Below are 18,308 nucleotides of genomic sequence, written 5' to 3'. Positions count from 1 at the left end.
AGCGTCAATTCCCTGTCTTCGAATCTCATGTTTTTGAGGTTCCCATAACTAAGATTTTTTTTCTTTTGTGAGTCTGTCTTACACCAATTTAATTATTAGACCAGCCAAAGAACTGAGAACAGATGAGGAAAATGTTTTCCTCTCCTACACATTCAGTCTGTCAAAAACAGACCTGCTCCGTGCTTCAGAGCCAAAATATAACTTGAAGATAGAATTGGGGATAAAGAGAACAGTAGCTTGATAGCTTGGCAGGACAGAGGAGGCTGCTGGAAGTCGAGGCCTTCAGAGCTACAAGCCCACCCAGGGGAGCGGGCTGGGGCTTTGTAGGACTATGCAGGATCCGGCCTGTTTGAGCAGGAGTTGTGTCTGTGTTGCCAGCCTTGTTCATGTTTTCCGAGTGGTACTGGATTCCTGAAAACAGAAAACAAAGCCTAAGAAGGGGGAAGGGAAGCTTGGGGAAGAGAGGGAGGAGGATTCTTATTTTTAGCTATCCAGCCTTGCTACGGTTTAATGCAGCCATTTGGTTTTTGTTCAACTTCCTGCTCTCAAGCAGTTTCAGTTTGAGTCACCAGGGCACCTGAAGGAAGATCACTTCGTGTTTTCAATTTGAAGCCATTATTTTCTAGAATTCCAAAAATAAAAAAGTATAACACCAAATTTCAGTGGAAATACTGAGGAATTGGAATTCTCCTATATTGCCGGTGGAAAAGTAAAAAGTACATTCATTTTGGAAACCTGTTTTACAGTTTCTTATGAAAACAACCATTAACCTACTGAAGGGGAGCATGTTCTCCGCGCAAAATATATCGCTTTGTTGAAGAGTTATTTTAGGCTGGGGGGGGGGGGTGTCTGTGTGTCTCTGTGTGTTTGGTTTTGTTTTTTTGAGGGAGAGAGCAAGTGAGCATGCGCACGCGGGCGGGGGGAGGAGGGGCAAAGGCAGAGTGACAGAATCTTAAGCAGGCTCCTTGCTCAGCGGACGCTGACCTCATGACACTGAGATCACGACCTGAGGTGAATTCAAGAGTCACATGCTCAGCCTGCTGAGCCGCCCCTGCGCCCCTCTGCTTGTTATTTCAAAGAAACAGCAGACAAAGGAAAAGCCCTGCAACCCAGTATGTTTACTTTTGTAGGAGATATTTGCTCCATTTAGGGAGAGGAAGCTCCATTTATAAGGGTGTCTCCCTCTGTGTAGGAAAGAGGGAGAATGTCTGAATCTCCAGAAACTCCGATCAGTGGAAAAAGCATCGATTTCAATCTGGTTAGCAACCACAGCCTTGGTTACTGGGCTTTGCCTGGTCACCTCCCCAAATGCTTCCCAGTAGGATCACGCGTGGAGTTTCCAGAATGATCCTTGCTGGTGTCGTCCTCCTCAGATTCTGTCAACTGATGAAAACAACAGTGTTGTGTTAATTACGGGCTCCAGGAGATTCTCAGTGAGGCCAGGGTTAAGTACGAGGGCTTTCCGTTATTTTACGAGTGGAGAGCAGGCTTTGGCTCAAGGAGAGGTAAGAGGGTCTCTGCTGCGTGAGTCTGGGAGGCTGAGGTCCGTGCAGCACGCGGTTCCTATGCTGTAGCTGAATTTGTGATAGTCTGTGGGAGGGGAGGCCCCCTGAAAGCCGAGAAGGAAAAGTCAGGGATTGGTCTCCACGTAGGAGGTCATAGTTTCTGAAAGGCTCCTGACACAAAGGACTAGGAAGTTGGGCCTTTTCTGCATTTCAAAGTCCTGCCTTCAGGCCGAGCAGTTTAGAGGTGCAGACGCTCTGTTGGTGGCTTTAAAGGCATTTTCTCCTGATGCAGCTGTGATTTCTCCACGAGTCTCTTCTGACAAAGAAATCTAGAGGACAAGGTGAACGACGAAGAAATGGCCAGTTCTCAGGTAAGCCTTGCGTCTGAGGTCAGAGGCTATCATATTTTCTCCTGAAATTCCTTGCATTTAGAAGTTGCAAATGTCGATTCCTCTAGTTCTGATATTTCTGCTTTCTGCTTATGTTTTATGTTTAAAATCTTATCAAAAATGATACTCAAGGCTGTCTTTAGAACAATTCTTCCTTATATCCCAGAGACTTCTCTCCTTTCTCTCCAACCTGGCTTCCAATAGGCCATCAACAATTGTCACATTGAATTAAAGTCCTGCAAGTACTGAAAATACTCCCTTTGTGACGGACTCACAAGGGAAGTCTTTGAGTTCAGGATTCCTGTTACTGATGGGGTCGGGTCCTGGGATATCAGTCAAGGAGAGCAGTTCTCATTTAGGTCCCATCTGGATGCTTTTTCAGCTTTCTGTAGACCAGGAGTCAGAAAATGCATAAATAAACATGATGGATATGAGGCTCAGAATCACTGGGAAAGTTCTTGGGTGGGGGGAGGGGAGAGGGACGGATTTCTGTTCTTTAGATTGTAAAAAGATATTCTGTTTAAACTATAATAGATATTACAGGACTTGGAAACTGTGTGTGATTGGACTTTGTATAAATGCACTGTATTCTCATATTTCAATTTCTATTCTGATTTAAGGTTTGATGACCATAAGAACATAGCAGGAATAATATGTCCTTCGGTGTGCTTTAGGCACTGATAACAGTTAGTTTCCTTAGAGCTTATGTTACTTTTTTTTTTAAAGATTTTATTTATTTATTTGAGAGAGAAAGAGTGAGAGACGGAGAGCAGGGAGCAGGGAGGAGGGGTAAAGGGAGGAGCAGACTCCCCACAGAGCAAGGAGCTGGATTCCAGGGCTTGATCCCCGGAGCCTGGAGTCACGTCCTGAGTGGAACACATGTACTTAACTAACAGAGCCACCCAGATGCCCTCAAGCTACCTTCTTCTACTTGAGTTGGTGCTCTCTGACAGATTTCTCCCCTGTAAACTTCATATTTTCCCCCTTAATATTCCTAAGAATCTTAGATTTACTGAGTGATATGCAGAAACCCTTCCATTTAATGTGGAAACTTCTTTCTTTTGAGTTTCTGTTGCTTCAAGTTTCTGTTGAGAACCAAGGTAGAAGAAATGTACACAAACTGAAATGCAACTTGCAGACCGTTGATAAATACTTGAGACAGGCAAGAGTATGACATTGCATCAGAAATTCCCAACTACCTTAATGTTAATGCTCTGCTAGAGGCTAAAAGCTACCAGCTTGACAATAGCCAGACCTCCAGGATTCTGTAAGTCCTCTTTAACATATGAAAATCCCTGCAGAAACTTCCCTTATTTCTACCCCCAACTTAAAACTGTTTTATCAATGGCTTCTCACAAGGACCATGTAGATGTTTCTGCCCAGGGGTCCTGTCCCTGTGCTTTAATAAAAGCAGGTTTTTTGCACCAAAAATGTCTCAAGAATACTTTTTTGACCCTTAGTTCGCAGTCCCCTTCAGGTCCGTTTGCACTGGACAATGAAGGCTCTCACCCTCGTGTAGCAGAGATAATGATTTCTGGGACGGGAGGTGCTAAGTCAGACCTCCATCTTGTAGGTTTTTTTTACTCCACACATAGGTCACAGAGTGACCCTTCTATTTACTTCTTTGTATTTTCAGGGAAAAAAAAAAAAAAGAATCAATTAACATGTCTGAGTGTCTTAAAATCCTGAAATAGAATAGAGTCACAGATAGAAATTTTATCAGGTAGGCTTGTGACACAAAGGAAACTTGATTTGCAGCCAGTAAGGAGATCACAGGGAATAACCTCCAAAGCAGAGACTCCCGGAGCTGGGGTGGGGGGCAGTTTCCTTTTATGAGGGTTCAGATGGAAATTCAGAAAGATGGGCTTCATCATCTTGTATAGATCTGGGCATAAGGCCAGACAGGTACCTGAAGACACTTCCATACATACTTTGTATGTAATGTAAGTGAGTTTGTGCTTCTCCTAGGATTGAGATTTTCATATTATAATGAGGTAAAAGTACCATGGCTTACTCTTTGGTCGGTCTACACAGGTGTGAGTCAGGGATTAGGCTCAGACTGGGCTGGCCCAATCTCATTATTTGGGTGGTCATTACCTTTAGTTGGATGGCTTCTGTTCCTGGACAGGAGACTAGAGCATGGGGTCTTTGCCTGGAGTAAAAGATAAGATGGAAAAAGAGGTTAAGTAAAATGTGGGACAGAGATTAGAGGGTGCAAGCAGGTAACCAGGGAGGGTCAGGTCTTGGGTCTAGCTGCTGACATTAACTCCCACTTTCATCTTAGGAAGCATCGTGAACTCTGTCAATGGCCATTTGGTGACTATGGTATTTATTGCAGGGACTGCTGACATTCAGGGATGTGGCCATAGAATTCTCTCAGGAGGAGTGGGGATTCCTGAACCACACTCAGCGGGAACTGTACAGGGATGTGATGTTAGAGAACTACGGACACCTCCTCTTCTTGGGTGAGGAAGACTCCTTCCAGATTTCCAAACCCCACTCTGGGTTTTCTTCCTTCCTGTGAAGACTGTCTCTTAGAAGATTCCTCTTTGAATGACTGGAATTCAGATCCAGGCAGAGAGGGGAATAAGTAGGGGTTTGTAGATGGAGAGAAAAATCATCATGTTGTTTCCTTTTTACCTTTAGCTTCTTCTTCTTTAAGGTAATACCACTTCTGTAGATGAGTGTCAATTGTAAATAGTGAGTGGCAAAAAATGGTACTGAATCACATCTTAAGATGAAATTTTAACTTATTATTATTGTATTGGTAGTACTTGAAAGTGGAAGTCATGATGTGAAAATTTCAAATTTCTCCTGCATGTTTAATGGCCTGTTGGTCAACCATGTTTGGGAAGTCATTTTCTAGAATTCTGCATTGTCCTTTAGTGGATTGAAAGTTAAAATCTCCAACAGTACACCTATTCATTTTTTCTAATAAACAGGTCTTATTGTGTGGAAGCCTGACCTGGTCATCTTTTTGGAGCAAGAGAAGCAACTCTGGGATGTGAGGAGAAAGGAGACAGTAACCTTCCATCCAGGTAGGTGGGAATGAATGAGGCAGATGCATGCAGAAGGGAGGTCCAGGTCTGAAGGAGGTAGACAGACCTTAAATTCTGATTCGAGTAGCTCTCCTTGAATGGAAATTAGTTTCAGAAGCACAGTTGAACTTCTTCCCCTGTCACAGAAGAACATCTGCTCTCCAACATTATCAGGCTCTTACATTTTCTAAGGATTCTCCTTCAGCTCCAGTGAGGGTCCATCACATCCCTCAGCTCCAGTGATGGTCCATCACATCCATTGATGGAGACCAGGAGACTCCTCGGGAGTGGGAGGGTCTCCATAATCTGAGAGCTTCTCCATTGTTTTGAAGGCCTTGGGGAAATCCCCAGTTTCTTAGGATCTCTATTCTAAACCTTTGTAAGTTCTATTTTTCATCATGGGAGAAGTGTGTCAGGGTGGTGGGTGCACAGTCAGTTTGGTGCAGAAACCCTGGGAACACTGGAGACAGCACATGTTTTTATGCTTTCCGATGTCATGGTGGCTTTAATCTTAACCCTATAAGATTGAGAATTAGCAGTTTCATCAGATAACAAAACACCTCCCTAAAATGAGAAAAACTAATCCTTTATTTCACTTAAAAGTTTGTTTTTCTTTGTATTAAGTAATACTAGAAATTTCCACTCTATATGTTCCATTCCTCATGGTGAAATAATTAAATGTATCTCTTTGTTTCCTCCATTTCCTACCTAAATAGTGCCATAGGGTAGCTGGAACATTTAGAATTCAGAATTTGTAGCCTGTAATAAAGTCTTAGTTGTTACTTTATTCATAATAATTGAATGGTTTTCTAATTTTATATGGTGTGAAGTTCCTATTACTTTGCCATGTGTTTTCTCATTTTCTTATTAGTTATACATGACATTCATCTTTTTTTTAATATCAGAAGTTGTGATATGACATGAGCATTTGCTTATAAAAAGTAAAATGGATAATCAGTAAAATTCCCATATTTTAAAAAAAATGCTTTGCTTATAAATTTAATTTACATCTGGAAAAATTAACCATAAGATTTTTCTTCTCCTTTCCTCAGAATATATCTGGATTTAATTCCAGATATTTATTTTTTACAAGTGATTGCTGGCATATTTTACAGTTGTGATAGTATTTCTTTATTTCAAAATGAAGGGGTCTTTGGGGTGCTTGGTTCTTATTTTTTTCTTTTTTTTAAATATATATTTATTTATGAGGCAGAGAATGCACGACCTCAAGTGGGGTGAGGGGCAGAGAGAGAGAGGGAGAGGTTCTCTCCCGAGAATCCCAAGTAGATTCTTTGCTGAGGGTCAACACCCTCAAGGGGCTCCATTCCACAACCCTGAGATCATGACCTGAGCCAAAATCCAGAGTCGGGTGAACCGAGCCATCAGGTGCCCCATGGTGCTTGATTCTAAAGAATGGATTATAGCCTTACATTCTGTGTACAGAAGGGATATGTTAATAAGAATACAGTTTCCAATGCCTTTTAAGTGCTTATTCATAAAATTTTCCATTGAACCTTCTCATGGTAGATTTTAATACATGTTCTTTACTATTTTACTGTCAACGAAGACATGCCAGTAATTCAAAATGCTTGATTTTCATGGGTACACAGTCACAGTTTAAAATTATATAAAAGGTTTCCTTTTAAAAATGCATTCATTTTTTTCTATAGATTTTATTTATCTGTCAGGGAGAAAATACGCAGAAGTAGGGGGCGGGACAGGGAAGGAGCGAGACAGGCATACTTCCCACTGAGCAAGGATCCCACACTGGGTTCCATCCCAGGACCCCAAGATCATGAGCTGAGCTCAAGTTAAATGCTTAAGAGCCTGACCCACCCAGGCATCCCAGAATTCATCTATTTGTATGTGCAATTCTTTGGGTTACGTTTTGGCTTATTCTGGTTTTACAATTCCGCAATAACGGGCTTCCTTTTGTATGGGACCTTTCACAACATTGTTTAGTTACCTGTGTATTTAATAGGAAGACAGTTTTCAACTCAGTAGATTTCAGGATAGTGTGAACTCCAGTATGAATGAGCTCCTCATCTCTCCAGTGTTTGAACAATTGCTCAGCGTTTGTCTGAGCCTCCACGTAATGCATCCAGAGGGAGCTGTCCTTCTTCGGCCCCTGTGGCCTACCTGACAGAAACAAGTCCCTCAGGCAGCAGCCACACAGCCACATCATGGAGCATACAGGGCACTCATTTGTTCTCTCCTGAGGAGAGGTGAGAGAGTTCTCTCACAGTGTTGCTGTGGAGAGTCAGGGAGGGCAAGCCCTGGTTGTGAGCAAGTGTCGCAAACTCCCCTTGTCTTTTCAACGTGCCTCTTCGTCCTTTCTGCTTGCCTGAGGGAGCTGTGTTCTCCTAACTGGCTTCTGGAACATTCTAAAGGGTAATTTGGTCCATTTTTGTGCCCATGGAGGAGCACAGTCCTGGGCTTCCTATTTCTCCATTTTGCTCATGTGCGATAATGAGCATTAAGTTTGCACATTAGCATGTTAACATATACGCATGTATGGTGAGTGTGATAACTTACTATGTATCTTTTAGTTGTGTCTTTCCCTAACACCCAAAGGTCTGTTGGCAAAGACGGGGAAAGAAGATTCACCTTTTTTTTTTTTTTTTAAGATTTTATTTATTTATTTGACAGAGATCACAAGTAGGCAGAGAGAGACTGAGAAGCAGGCTCCCTGCTGAGCAGAGAGCTGGATGTGGGACTCGATCCCAGGACCCTTTTTAAAGTGACATGGGAAGAGGTGGAAGCAGCAGTCCTGAGTATTTACACTTAACGAGTAACTCGGCAGGTGGCGGAGGGTAGTGAAGGGCAGGAAGGAAGGACGTTATGATGGGTGTAACCCAAGGGGGACAGTTAGCATAAAGAAATCCTTCCCACCAGAAGAGATGAGGCATAGAGAACATTTGAGGAAAACCCCCACCGTTAAGACATTTATATTTGCAGAACAATATCTTTGAACCTGGCGATAATCATTTTCGACATACATATTTTCTGGAAGGACATTTGGATATTTTGGGAGGTCACCTAGTCCATGCGGAAAGATTCATTCAAACCATTTCAAGGTTAAGAGTGGTTGAATAATTCACTGATGCATTTCTGAATGTTAGACATTTAAAAATGAAGGTAAAAATTCTAAATATGATTGGTTTAAGAAGTCCTTTTCAAGAAGTTCCTTATTCTCCCACCAACACAAAATCCCTCCTTGTGGCACACTCTATAAATCTGATAAATACAGGAGGGTCTTTATCCAAATGTCACTGGGGAATACTTACCACAGAATACTTAATTGGAATAAGTTTTCATGTGTTGTGAACTTAAGAAGGCCTTTAATGAGTACTCTATTTTCCATAATTACCAAGTTGTTTATAAAGGAGACAGAGTGTACCCATGTAATGAGTCTGGGGAAAATGTCAGTCAAGGGTCAAATCCTAATAAACCTCAGAGAATTTAGTTTCTAGAGAACTAGTAGAGTGATAAATATGGAGCTTTATGAAAGCTCCAGTCTTCTTGTATATCATTGTATCCTTACTGAAATGAAGACTGAAGAAGGTATAAGTGTGGCAAACCTTTTTTTTTTTTTTTTAAAGATTTTATTTATTTATTTGATGGAGAGAGAGATCACAAGCAGGCAGAGAGGCAGGCAGAGAGAGGAGGAAGCAGGCTCCCTGTGGAGCAGAGAGCCTGACGCGGGGCTCGATCCCAGGACCCTGAGATCACGACCTGAGCCGAAGGCAGCGGCTTAATCCACTGAGCCACCCAGGCGCCCCTGTGGCAAACCTTTTAACTAGTCTTCAAGACTCACTCAACAGCAGCCATTTCATAATGGGAAGAAATAGTACAAATATAAACAATGTGGTAAAGACCTTAACTGCCGCTCAAAACTTAACCAATATAACGTAAAATACAGTGGGGAGTGGCAAAGTCTTTAAGCAGAGCTACGATCTTGCTGAATATCAAGGAGTGCATAATGTAATGTAAGGAATGCGGTAAAGCATTTCATTCATAATCATAATTCGACGTGAGATAATGCGTCCTGGGGCAATAACTTAAAATTGTCAAGAATGGTGGTCTGCTCTTCACCTGGAACTGAACCCTTACTCGACGTAAGGTAATACACACTAGATGGAAACTTTAGTGTAATGACTGAAGAATGACCTTTGTTTTTCATATACAGTTCAGAAAGAAAGAGTCTTTATAAAGGATAAAAATATTAAAGATGTAAACAATTGACTATGTATGTACAATAGAAAGGCAAATCTAAATAAAATCAGAATTAACAGAAATCAGTAAGTGCCATTTCAGACATGACTAAATCAGAGTATTTATTACAGAGGAAAATCCAAATTTAAATGACCTAGATCAGTCACATTTTTAGCTCTGGACACGGCAGGTGTGAGGGGCACCAACCCCTTCCAGAACTGAAAATCTGTATGTAATTTTTTTTTTTTTTTGAGATTTTATTTATTTATTTGACAGAGAGAGACACAGTGGGAGAGGGAGAAGCAGGCTTCCTGCTGAGCAGGGAGCCCGATACAGGGCTCCATCCCAGGACCCTGAGACCATGACCTGAGCCAAAGGCAGATGCTTAACAACTGAGCCACCCGAACACGCCTCTGTGTGTAATTTTTGAGTCCCAAAAACTTAAAACCATTCCTTCTTTACCATGGAAATACCGTATTATTGAAACCTTACCTAGAGCATGAATAGTTAATCATTCCCTTCTTTTTATGTTGTCTGTGTTCTATATTTTTATAGTAAAGCAAGGTACAGAGAAAATATTAAGGATTGTGGTAATGAAGAGAAAACATGTTTACAGTACTACACAATATTTGTACAAAAGAAAAAAGTCTTTGTATAAGTAGACTCACACTGTTTAAACCTATGTTATTCAGTGTTCAACTCTATTTGTTAATATCCCTGAAAGGATCAAGGTGGCATGGCTATTTGGAGAGGGATAATTAGTTTTACTATGTCTCTTTTTTTCTTTTGGCTATATTTGAGTTATTTCCAATAGGAAATATTAATTTTACTCTGAAATTTGTCAATACATAAAATCTTTTAAGAAAACAAACAAGTTTATTAGGTGGAAACTTGGAGACTTCATAAGTCATGGCTTGTTTTAACATATCTTTGAAGGTACCAAACATTAGGATAATGCTGGGTCTTAGCAGATATTCTAAAGATAGCAACAAAATAGTCTTCTATTATGAGAGATGTTGCAGCCCAAGGTCAGAGATAAAAAGCATCTAAGTCTGAAGCATTGGCATGAATTCCTCATGTGGCGAAAAGACATCTCTCCAAGGCTGCGCTCTTGACTCTGAGTCTTGAAAGATAAATTTTACTTGTTTTCTTTCTAAATCATCTCCAGTCCTCTGTCTCCTTATTTACGTTCCAGTGATGTAGGCATCACAGCTGTCCTTCCTTCCTGTGTTACGGAGACCCCACTATCACTGCTCTCTTCCTGCAACATAAGTCATTCAGGCCCTTGTAGGTTCTTAGGAGTAGCTTGGAATTTTCAAATTCAATGGTACATGGTTGGTAACAGATCATTTGAAGCCATATCTGAGATTTAAACCCTATGACGTCACCACGTCACTGGAAGAACAAGAAAATACCATCAGTGGCTCGTAGGCTTAATTTAGACCCTGACACTGAGAAAGTTGTGAGGACAGATTAAAAAATGATGTTGATACAGTTTGAGAGGAAGAAAAATCCCAGTAAAAGCAAATATGGAGGACTCTTGAAATGTGAGAAAATCTGGTAAGGAGCTCCTTTTAGTCACTGCAAAGTCTTAAGAAGTTTCTGGTATTGACCAAATGTGACAGAGACAGAAACTTGGGAAATGTGGTTTTCTGGAATTGAGGGAAGTCAGAATTTCCTGGTTGTCCTGAGGACCAGTTGCTGCTGGATGGCAGGGAAACTACTTTCCTAGGCCCAGATGTGTGGCGGTGGATGGAGAAGGGGTATTGGATGAGTTAAACGTTATATGTATAGCTCTAAGGTGTCACATGACACAGTAGATCATGAAGATGATGAAGGCTGCTGGACCCTAGTAGTCAGAACCAGCAAGGTGTGTGTTGTGGTTCCACAAAGCACTAGTGTCCCAGGTATATACCCCAACATGGGTCTGATCCAGTGTAGATGGGTGACTTTCCAAGGATGTTGAGCCACAGCTGGCAGGGCCCTCCCTCATTTCCACTCAGTCCCATGACGAGTCTGTCCTATGCTCTGGACTGTGTGCAAGGCACTGATTCATTGGGAAGCCGGTCTGCAGTCACTGGCAGTGAGTTTTTCTGCTTAAAACAATCTACCCAGTTTCTAGATTAGATGTCCCTATGTTGTTTCACAGGCCATGCTGTCCTTACACCCATCCTGAGCTGAGCAGAGTAAGGATTTTTTTTAATTAATTAATTTATTTTTTTAGCGTAACAGTATTCATTGCATTTGCACAACACCCAGTGCTCCATGCGATACGTGCCCTCCCTAATACCCACCACCTGGTTCCCCCAATCTCCCACCCCTGACCCTTCAAAACCCTCAGGTGGTTTTTCGGAGTCCATAGTCTCATGGTTCGCCAGAGTAAGGATTTTTATCACTCGTAGAAATTGATCAAATAAAATTGTGTAGTTAACGTTTGTTCACTTCAGGGACAATAATTCATTTTTTAGTAGCTATTACTTGGCGGTCAGCCATATTACGAGAAGACTGCTGGGTATGTATAGAAAAGAAGATGTGCATTTTGTGTTACGTGCACAGTGAATAGTAGATGCTCAGAGCTTATAAAATGTCTCAGACATCCTAGAGTATTCTCTGATTTTCCATTTCTTCTTCTAGGTACTGTCTACCTGCAGACATTGTGTTTATACGTGCTCCCTCATGGCTCCGAGATACCTGCCCCCCGACCAGAATTCCAACCATGATCCAGGCAGCGAAGGAGGCATTATAAATCTGATAGGACTTAAAAAATTTGAGGAGTTTTTTTTTTAATTTACTTGAATGAGAGAGAGCACAAGCGGTAGAAATAGCAGAAGGAGAAGCAGGCTCTCCGCTGAGCAGGCAGACCAACCAAGTGGGGCTCCCTCCCAGGACCCTGGTATCGTGACCTGAGCTGAAGGCAGACGCTTAACCAACTGAGCAGCCCAGGCGCATTAAAGTCCTTAATAAATTTAAAATCTTTCTGGTTTGTGCAGGGAAGGTCATCCTCACCAGGGCACTACTTCCTCCATCACTGACCAGCACTCTGTCATCGCTGCCGGTCTAAGTACAGAGATACAACTATAGCACCGGTGGACATGTTTGCGAATGGCTCTTGTTCTCAGAACTGTTTCCCAGCATATGACAGAAAGGCAATCACACTTTTCCTTGAAACCACGTGTTAGAGAAATCCCCTGAAATTTACAGTATCCTTATCCTTAATGCCCAGGTGTTTTATTCTGCATGTTAATGGCGTGCTGATGAAGAGCTGCTTAAGCTGCAATTATTTATGGTCTTAGGGTAAAAGCCATCAAATACAGCATTATAGTGAGAATGCTCTGTTCAATCCCATTTTAATATATAACACGTATTAATGTCTTGATGCTTTTCATAACTTACTTGATGAAATATTTACGTACGTTCCAATTAACTTTAATTTGGATTGTTTTCATTTAGGAATATGAACAAAAGTGTATTTGGGGTGACCCCAGGAAGCTCAAGGACGGTATTGAGAGAAGCAACAGGTGGAAGAGGAGGAAGCCGAGATAGATTCTGTTAGCTTCAGATTCATATATGAATAAGGAAAATGTGTGTTGTGTGTGTTGTGTTTGTGTGACACAACAGTAACGTGACCACAGGCTTAGAGGGTTTCTAAGAGGGACTTCTGTGTGGATAACTCGAGATTGACCTGTGACTTAGTTCCTGCAAAGGTTGTCAAATTTAGCCTGCATCAGATCCTGGGAGCACTTGTGAATACTGGATTTCTGTGCCTGTCCCCACACTAACCATGTCAGTGGTTCTGAGGTGCAGCCCCCAAATTTCCTTTCCTGTGTGTTCTCAGGTGCCTGTCTAGGTAACATGTTGGGGACCCATGGCTGGGGACACAGTTGTAGTTGTGTTCTTCAGGAAGGGTATTGGCCTATTGCAAATGTTGTTGGATACACAGGTGTGTAGTCATGGTTTTCCAGGTGTGAATGTGGACTCTTGGGTGCTGGGCCTTTCCTTTGTTTTTGTCTTGGATACCTGATCTGTGTTTCTGGTTCTTTGTACTCAAGTGAAAGCTATTCAGTTTACATGTCTTTGGTTTGGGCTGGAATTTTCACTCCGAAGTCTCATGGAGGCCTCTGTGTGTGAAGACTTTTTTCAGTGAATCATTGAGGGACAAAAAGGAAAAAGCATCCAAGCACAGTCACCTTCTGGAAGGGCACTTGACCTTCCTACCTCTTGTTGATGTGTGCAGTGTCCATGTTCAAACCCTGACTCCACCAATATTGAGATGATCACAACACCTTCTTTTAACTTTTTTTGTCAAAAAGAGGAGGATAATATTAGCAATAATACACAGGACCAAGAACATTAAATACATGACAGTTTATAGAGCACTAATAACCATGGGACATACATTGTATGTTCACAGAGGGCAGACATGTGTCCATTGGGAACTGCGGGCTTCTGAGTGTTTTCCGAGCCAATGCTGGCAAGTCCCTGGTCGAGTGGTTCCACGGGTTATGTTCAAACATGTGGCAGGACTGTAGGCCATTCTCTGCTGCTGGGCAGTACCACAGGCTAGGCTCTGAGTCTGCCCCAGTTCACTGTTCAAGCTCCCTGCTCCGGCAGAGAGAGGTTATGTTCAACACTTGGGCAATGCTACTGGCTTGGTGCTGTCCCCAGTAGGTCAATGAGATAGGCTCTGCGGTTGCCCAGGACCTTTGTTCAGGGTTGCTGGTGGGGGGACTAGAGGCTATGCTCAGCAGTGGAAAGTGACTTCCAGTTTGCATACTTGCTCAAATAGAGCCCCCTAGAATGGCCTCCATGCTCTAGTTCACCCTGTTGGCTGGAGACCCAAGTCAGGTACATCTGCTGACGAATCTTCTTAAGCGGGTGGATTCATCTGTTCTGCAAGTGGACAGAGACTGTGTGATCTCTGATTGGGTGTGACTGCAAGGAGGACTATAGTCTGGTCTCTCAGTGTTCCAAGATCTGAGCACTCGTTGCTGTAAGCCCTGCCCACCTTGTCCATGTCTCAGTGATTGCCAGTAGTCCACACCACAGATTCCTCCAGGGATTCCCCGTGAAGTCAGACCTCAGTGGGCCTCCCAGGAAGCAGCTTGCCATTTGGAGAATGCTGGATGCCCACTGCTTGCTTTTGCTTGGTGCAGGAATTAGAGTTCCAGGTGATGAGTCATGATAGGGCACTGTGCTGGCTTGGGGGCCGTGGGGGGGGGGCAGGTGCATTGTGGTCAATATGAAATTAACCCTTAATTAACCTAAATTAACCTCTTAACCCTTCTAATGCTGTGCTTGTTGATCTCTGTGGTCTAGAAGGTGTTTTAGCCCCACCCCTGAGCACTGAGATTTACCCGGTGACATCTTATGTGAATAGTTGCTACTTGAGCTTATTATGAGAAGTATTGAAGTGGCAACTATTTCAGCATCTTTTTTCTTATTTTTTAAGAGGAGGAGAGAGACATGTGGGAGGGACAGAGGGAGTGAGAGAATCCCAAGCAGGCTCCATTCCCTTCGTGGAGCTGGATGTGGGGCTCCATCTCGCAACCCTAAGATCATGACTTGCACTGAAATCCGTGGTCAGACTAAGCCACCCAGGCGCATCTGTTCTCACCATCTTGGTGATGTCAACCCTTTGTGATGATTTTTAAATGTCTCATGAGCCAAAAATTTTGCCCTATATTATTGATCTATATTTTATCTATGTGTGTGTAAAAATATGCACATACAAAAATATAGATTGTGTTTGTTTTCTCTAGTCAAAATACTGAAATGCTGTGTATTTAGATACTGAAGAATAACACTGTAAGTAGCAGTGACAAAGCCCATTAGTGTTAAGGATTTTAATATATGAGATTTATATTTGTCAGTTTGGTTGGTTATCACTGCATGGGGTGTTTTTGTTTGTCTCTTTTTTTTTCTAGTTCTTTCCTCCTATTTTCAGTATGGCTTTAGGGAAATTCCAGTGGAATATACTCAAGCAAATTTTGGTGTTACCAGGAACATTTGGTTTATTTATGTTTAATATCCTAATGGAGATACTGGGGCTCCTATTTACCAAGTTTTTATGCTTTTCCTTACACCATATGTATTTTTTTCATTATTTGTATGCTGTGTTTTCCTGTGTGTATTTTAAGGAAATAATTATACATTTCATTCTTTTTCTGTAAACTTTGTATACATGGACTATATTGCTTTAGCTAGAAATTAAAGCACGCTTTTTAAAAAAAGGGCTTTTTAGCCACTGGGTGGCTCAGTGGGTTAAGCCTCTGCCTTCAGCTCAGGTAGGGTCCTGGGATTGAGCCTTGCATGGGGGGGAGCGGGGCAGTGTCTCTGCCTGCTTGAGGGGAGCCTGCTTCCCCCTCTCTCTCTGCCTACTTGTGATCTCTCTCCATCTATCAAATAAATAAATAAAATCTTTAAAAAATATAAAAATAAACTTTTAAAGGCTTTTTAAATATAGTCACAGTGTGAAGTGACATCCTAATTTCAGCTTCTCCGTATATGTACATTGTGATACTTATCTATTTACTTACCAGGTTTTTGATGGCACTTTTTTTTTTAAAGTAAATATAGGGAAATCATAAGTGAACGGCTCAGTGGAATTATACAAACTGATCACATCTCTAAAAGCCACTGAGATCAAGGAATAGAATATTATTTGTCCTCTGAAATTCCCTTTGAGCCCTTCAGTAACTTTCCCCAAAGCTCAACACTCTTTTAACATGTAAGGCAAGGGAGTACTGTCCCCATTTTTGTACTTAGTGTGAAAGTAATTGGGCAACAGGAACTCTTTTATATTTGGCTTCTTTTCTTTCCTTCTGTCGTTTGAATTATCTGTATTCTTGCATGATGCTGTGCCTCATTCATTAGAGTGGATCCGTCCAGCTCCATTGTGCATAACAGATGACCGCGTCATTCTGCTGTTACTGGTCAGGGGGTGGTTCTCAGGGCAGGACTGTCATGACTAGCACCGGCACATGAAATTGATAATTTGCCTTTTAGTGAAACATATACACATATCTGCTGCCTATATTTGTGGGAGTGAATTACTGGTAAATATGTTTAGATTTGTTCACCTTTTAGAGATACTCCGAAACACTTTGTCAAAGTTTTTGTACCAGTTTTCACACACACCAGCAGTGTATGGGATTTCTGGCTTATCCACAGACTTTCTAAAACATGGTAGATTGCGTCATTTTCACAGTCGGCTTCTGGTTGCTGTGTGATGTTACCAAGTGGCAGTTTTATTTGCTTTGTTGTTGTTGTTCTTGCTTCCTGTTAATGTGGAACTGGGTAAGCGATAGTCTCCTTTTCGAAGTGTCTAGTTAGTTCTTATCCTTTTTTACTGTTGTGATATCTCTTTTTTTTTTTTTTTTTTTGCTGAGATTTATTTATTTTTTTAGACAGTGTGAGAGAGCCAAAATGGAAGGGACAGAAGGAAAAAGACTCAGGAGAACAGTCCACATTGAGTGTGACGCCTGACACGGGGCTCAGTCTCATGAGTCTGAGATCACAACCTGAGCTGAAGCCAAGAGTCCATGCTTAAGGGACTGTGCCATTTAGGCACCCCAGATGTTGTGATGTCTTTTTCTTCAGGTTTTGTAGTTTTATATATACGCTGAGAATGAGACCTTTGTCTTCTTTCTTACTCTACCTATGTTTTTATCTTTTGAGATTGTAATTCAGAGAAGTTTTTTTTTTTTTTTTTAAGATTTATTTATTTATTTGAGGGAGAGCAGGGGGAGGGGCCAAGGGAAAGGGAGAGAACCACAAGCAGACTTCTAGCTGAGCCTAGATCTGGGTATGGGGCTCTATCTCGTGACCCGAGCTGAAATCAGGAGTTGGATGCTTAATTGATGGAGCCCCCCAGTTGCCCTGAGTTCTTAATTTAAATGTAACTCAAGGGCGCCTGGGTGGCTCAGTGGGTTAAACCTCTGCTTTCGGCTCAGGTCATGATCCCAGGGTCCTGGGATCGAGTCCCGCATCAGGCTCTCTGCTCAGGAGGGAGCCTGCTTCCCCCCCTCTCCTGCTCTGCCTCTCTGTCTGCTTGTGATCTCTCTCTCTGTCAAATAAATAAAATCTTTTAAAATAAATAAATAAATGTAACTCAATTTTTCATTTCATCTTTCATGGTTAGTGATTTTTCTCATTTTTAGATATCTTCTCTTCTACCAAGACCACAGAGATAGAATCTTCTGTTTTTCAAAACAAAACAAAACAAAACATGATCTTTACAGTTTCAGTCAGAAATGTATTAAAAATCAATGTGTTGCATGGTTTGTGTAGTAATGGAAGTTTTATATTTATATTTTTTCTCTTTTTCCCATCCAATTTGGAATTGGATGGAGGCATTGCAAATTTTTTTTTCAAATTTTTTTTTTTATTTTTTTTATTTACTTGACAGACAGAGATCACAAGTAGGCAGAGAGGCAGGCAGAGACAGAGGAAGCAGGCTCCCTGCTGAGCAGAGAGCCTGATGTGGACTCGATCCCAGGACCCTGAAATTGTGACCTGAGCTGAAGGCAGAGGCTTAACCCACTGAGCCACCCAGGCTCCCCGAAAATTTTTATTCTAATTGTCATTCTGCTGATGTTTGTGTATAAAAAGGCTTTGGAATACAGTGATAATGTCTTACTTTTGGGTAGAAGACAGATTTATTTATCATACAGGAAAACACATGTCTCTTCCAATGGCAAAAATTTGGGCAGATACACTAGATGTTCCTGTAAGATATTGGGGTTTCCTATGCTCAGAATCTCACAGATATGACCAAACCCACTGCCCCTGTATCAGCTGGGGATGGGGAGCTGGGATATGGAATTAGTGTGATGAAGACATTTCTGGTGTTGGCTGTGTCATGAGCCATAAGATGCTTGGACCTTGATCTAGGAGTCTCCTGCCTTCTGCCAGCACTGGAAAATTGTTAAGAGTCCAACTTGTAACATTACAGAATGTGTGTAGTCATGAAATTTTTATAGTTCTCAAGGTTATTGATGGACTTTATTCAAAAGGAAACAGTCACATATCTGTTTCTGGTTTTGTTTGTTCATTTGTGTTGTTTAGATTGTACATATAAATGAAATCATATGGTATTTGTCTTTTTTTTTTTCTAACTGTTTCACATAGCATAATACCTTCCGCTTCTATCTATGTACATT

General features: G+C 41.7%; 2 protein-coding genes across 6 annotated transcripts in view; both read left to right on the top strand.

Annotated features, from left to right (window-relative positions):
* The window catches only part of LOC123931291 (putative protein ZNF720), an 82,639-nt gene that overhangs the window by 18,029 nt on the left and 46,302 nt on the right, over positions 1 to 18,308 (top strand). For 2 of the 5 annotated variants that reach the window (XM_045988238.1, XM_045988234.1), the window contains exons 2-4: positions 1,798 to 1,876; positions 4,233 to 4,359; positions 4,837 to 4,932. In XM_045988238.1, the coding sequence (XP_045844194.1) occupies positions 1,862 to 1,876; positions 4,233 to 4,359; positions 4,837 to 4,932 (238 nt within the window). In that variant the 5' untranslated portion in view covers positions 1,798 to 1,861. Of the gene's footprint in view, positions 1 to 1,797; positions 1,877 to 4,232; positions 4,360 to 4,836; positions 4,933 to 11,781; positions 11,883 to 12,137; positions 12,224 to 16,553; positions 16,712 to 18,308 lie in introns of those variants that run through there. The other 3 variants (XM_045988235.1, XM_045988237.1, XM_045988236.1) reach the window with 3 other exon arrangements.
* The window catches only part of LOC123931286 (zinc finger protein 724-like), a 98,139-nt gene continuing 84,701 nt past the window's right edge, over positions 4,871 to 18,308 (top strand). The window contains exon 1 of the mRNA XM_045988228.1: positions 4,871 to 4,932. The gene's annotated coding sequence lies outside the window, so the exon portion shown is untranslated. The remainder of the gene's footprint in view (positions 4,933 to 18,308) is intronic.

The sequence above is a fragment of the Meles meles genome, chromosome 19, assembly GCF_922984935.1.
Source record: "Meles meles chromosome 19, mMelMel3.1 paternal haplotype, whole genome shotgun sequence".
Lineage (NCBI taxonomy): Eukaryota > Metazoa > Chordata > Mammalia > Carnivora > Mustelidae > Meles > Meles meles.
Note: the sequence above shows the minus strand (reverse complement) of the source record. Positions and strands in the feature narration are given on the sequence as shown.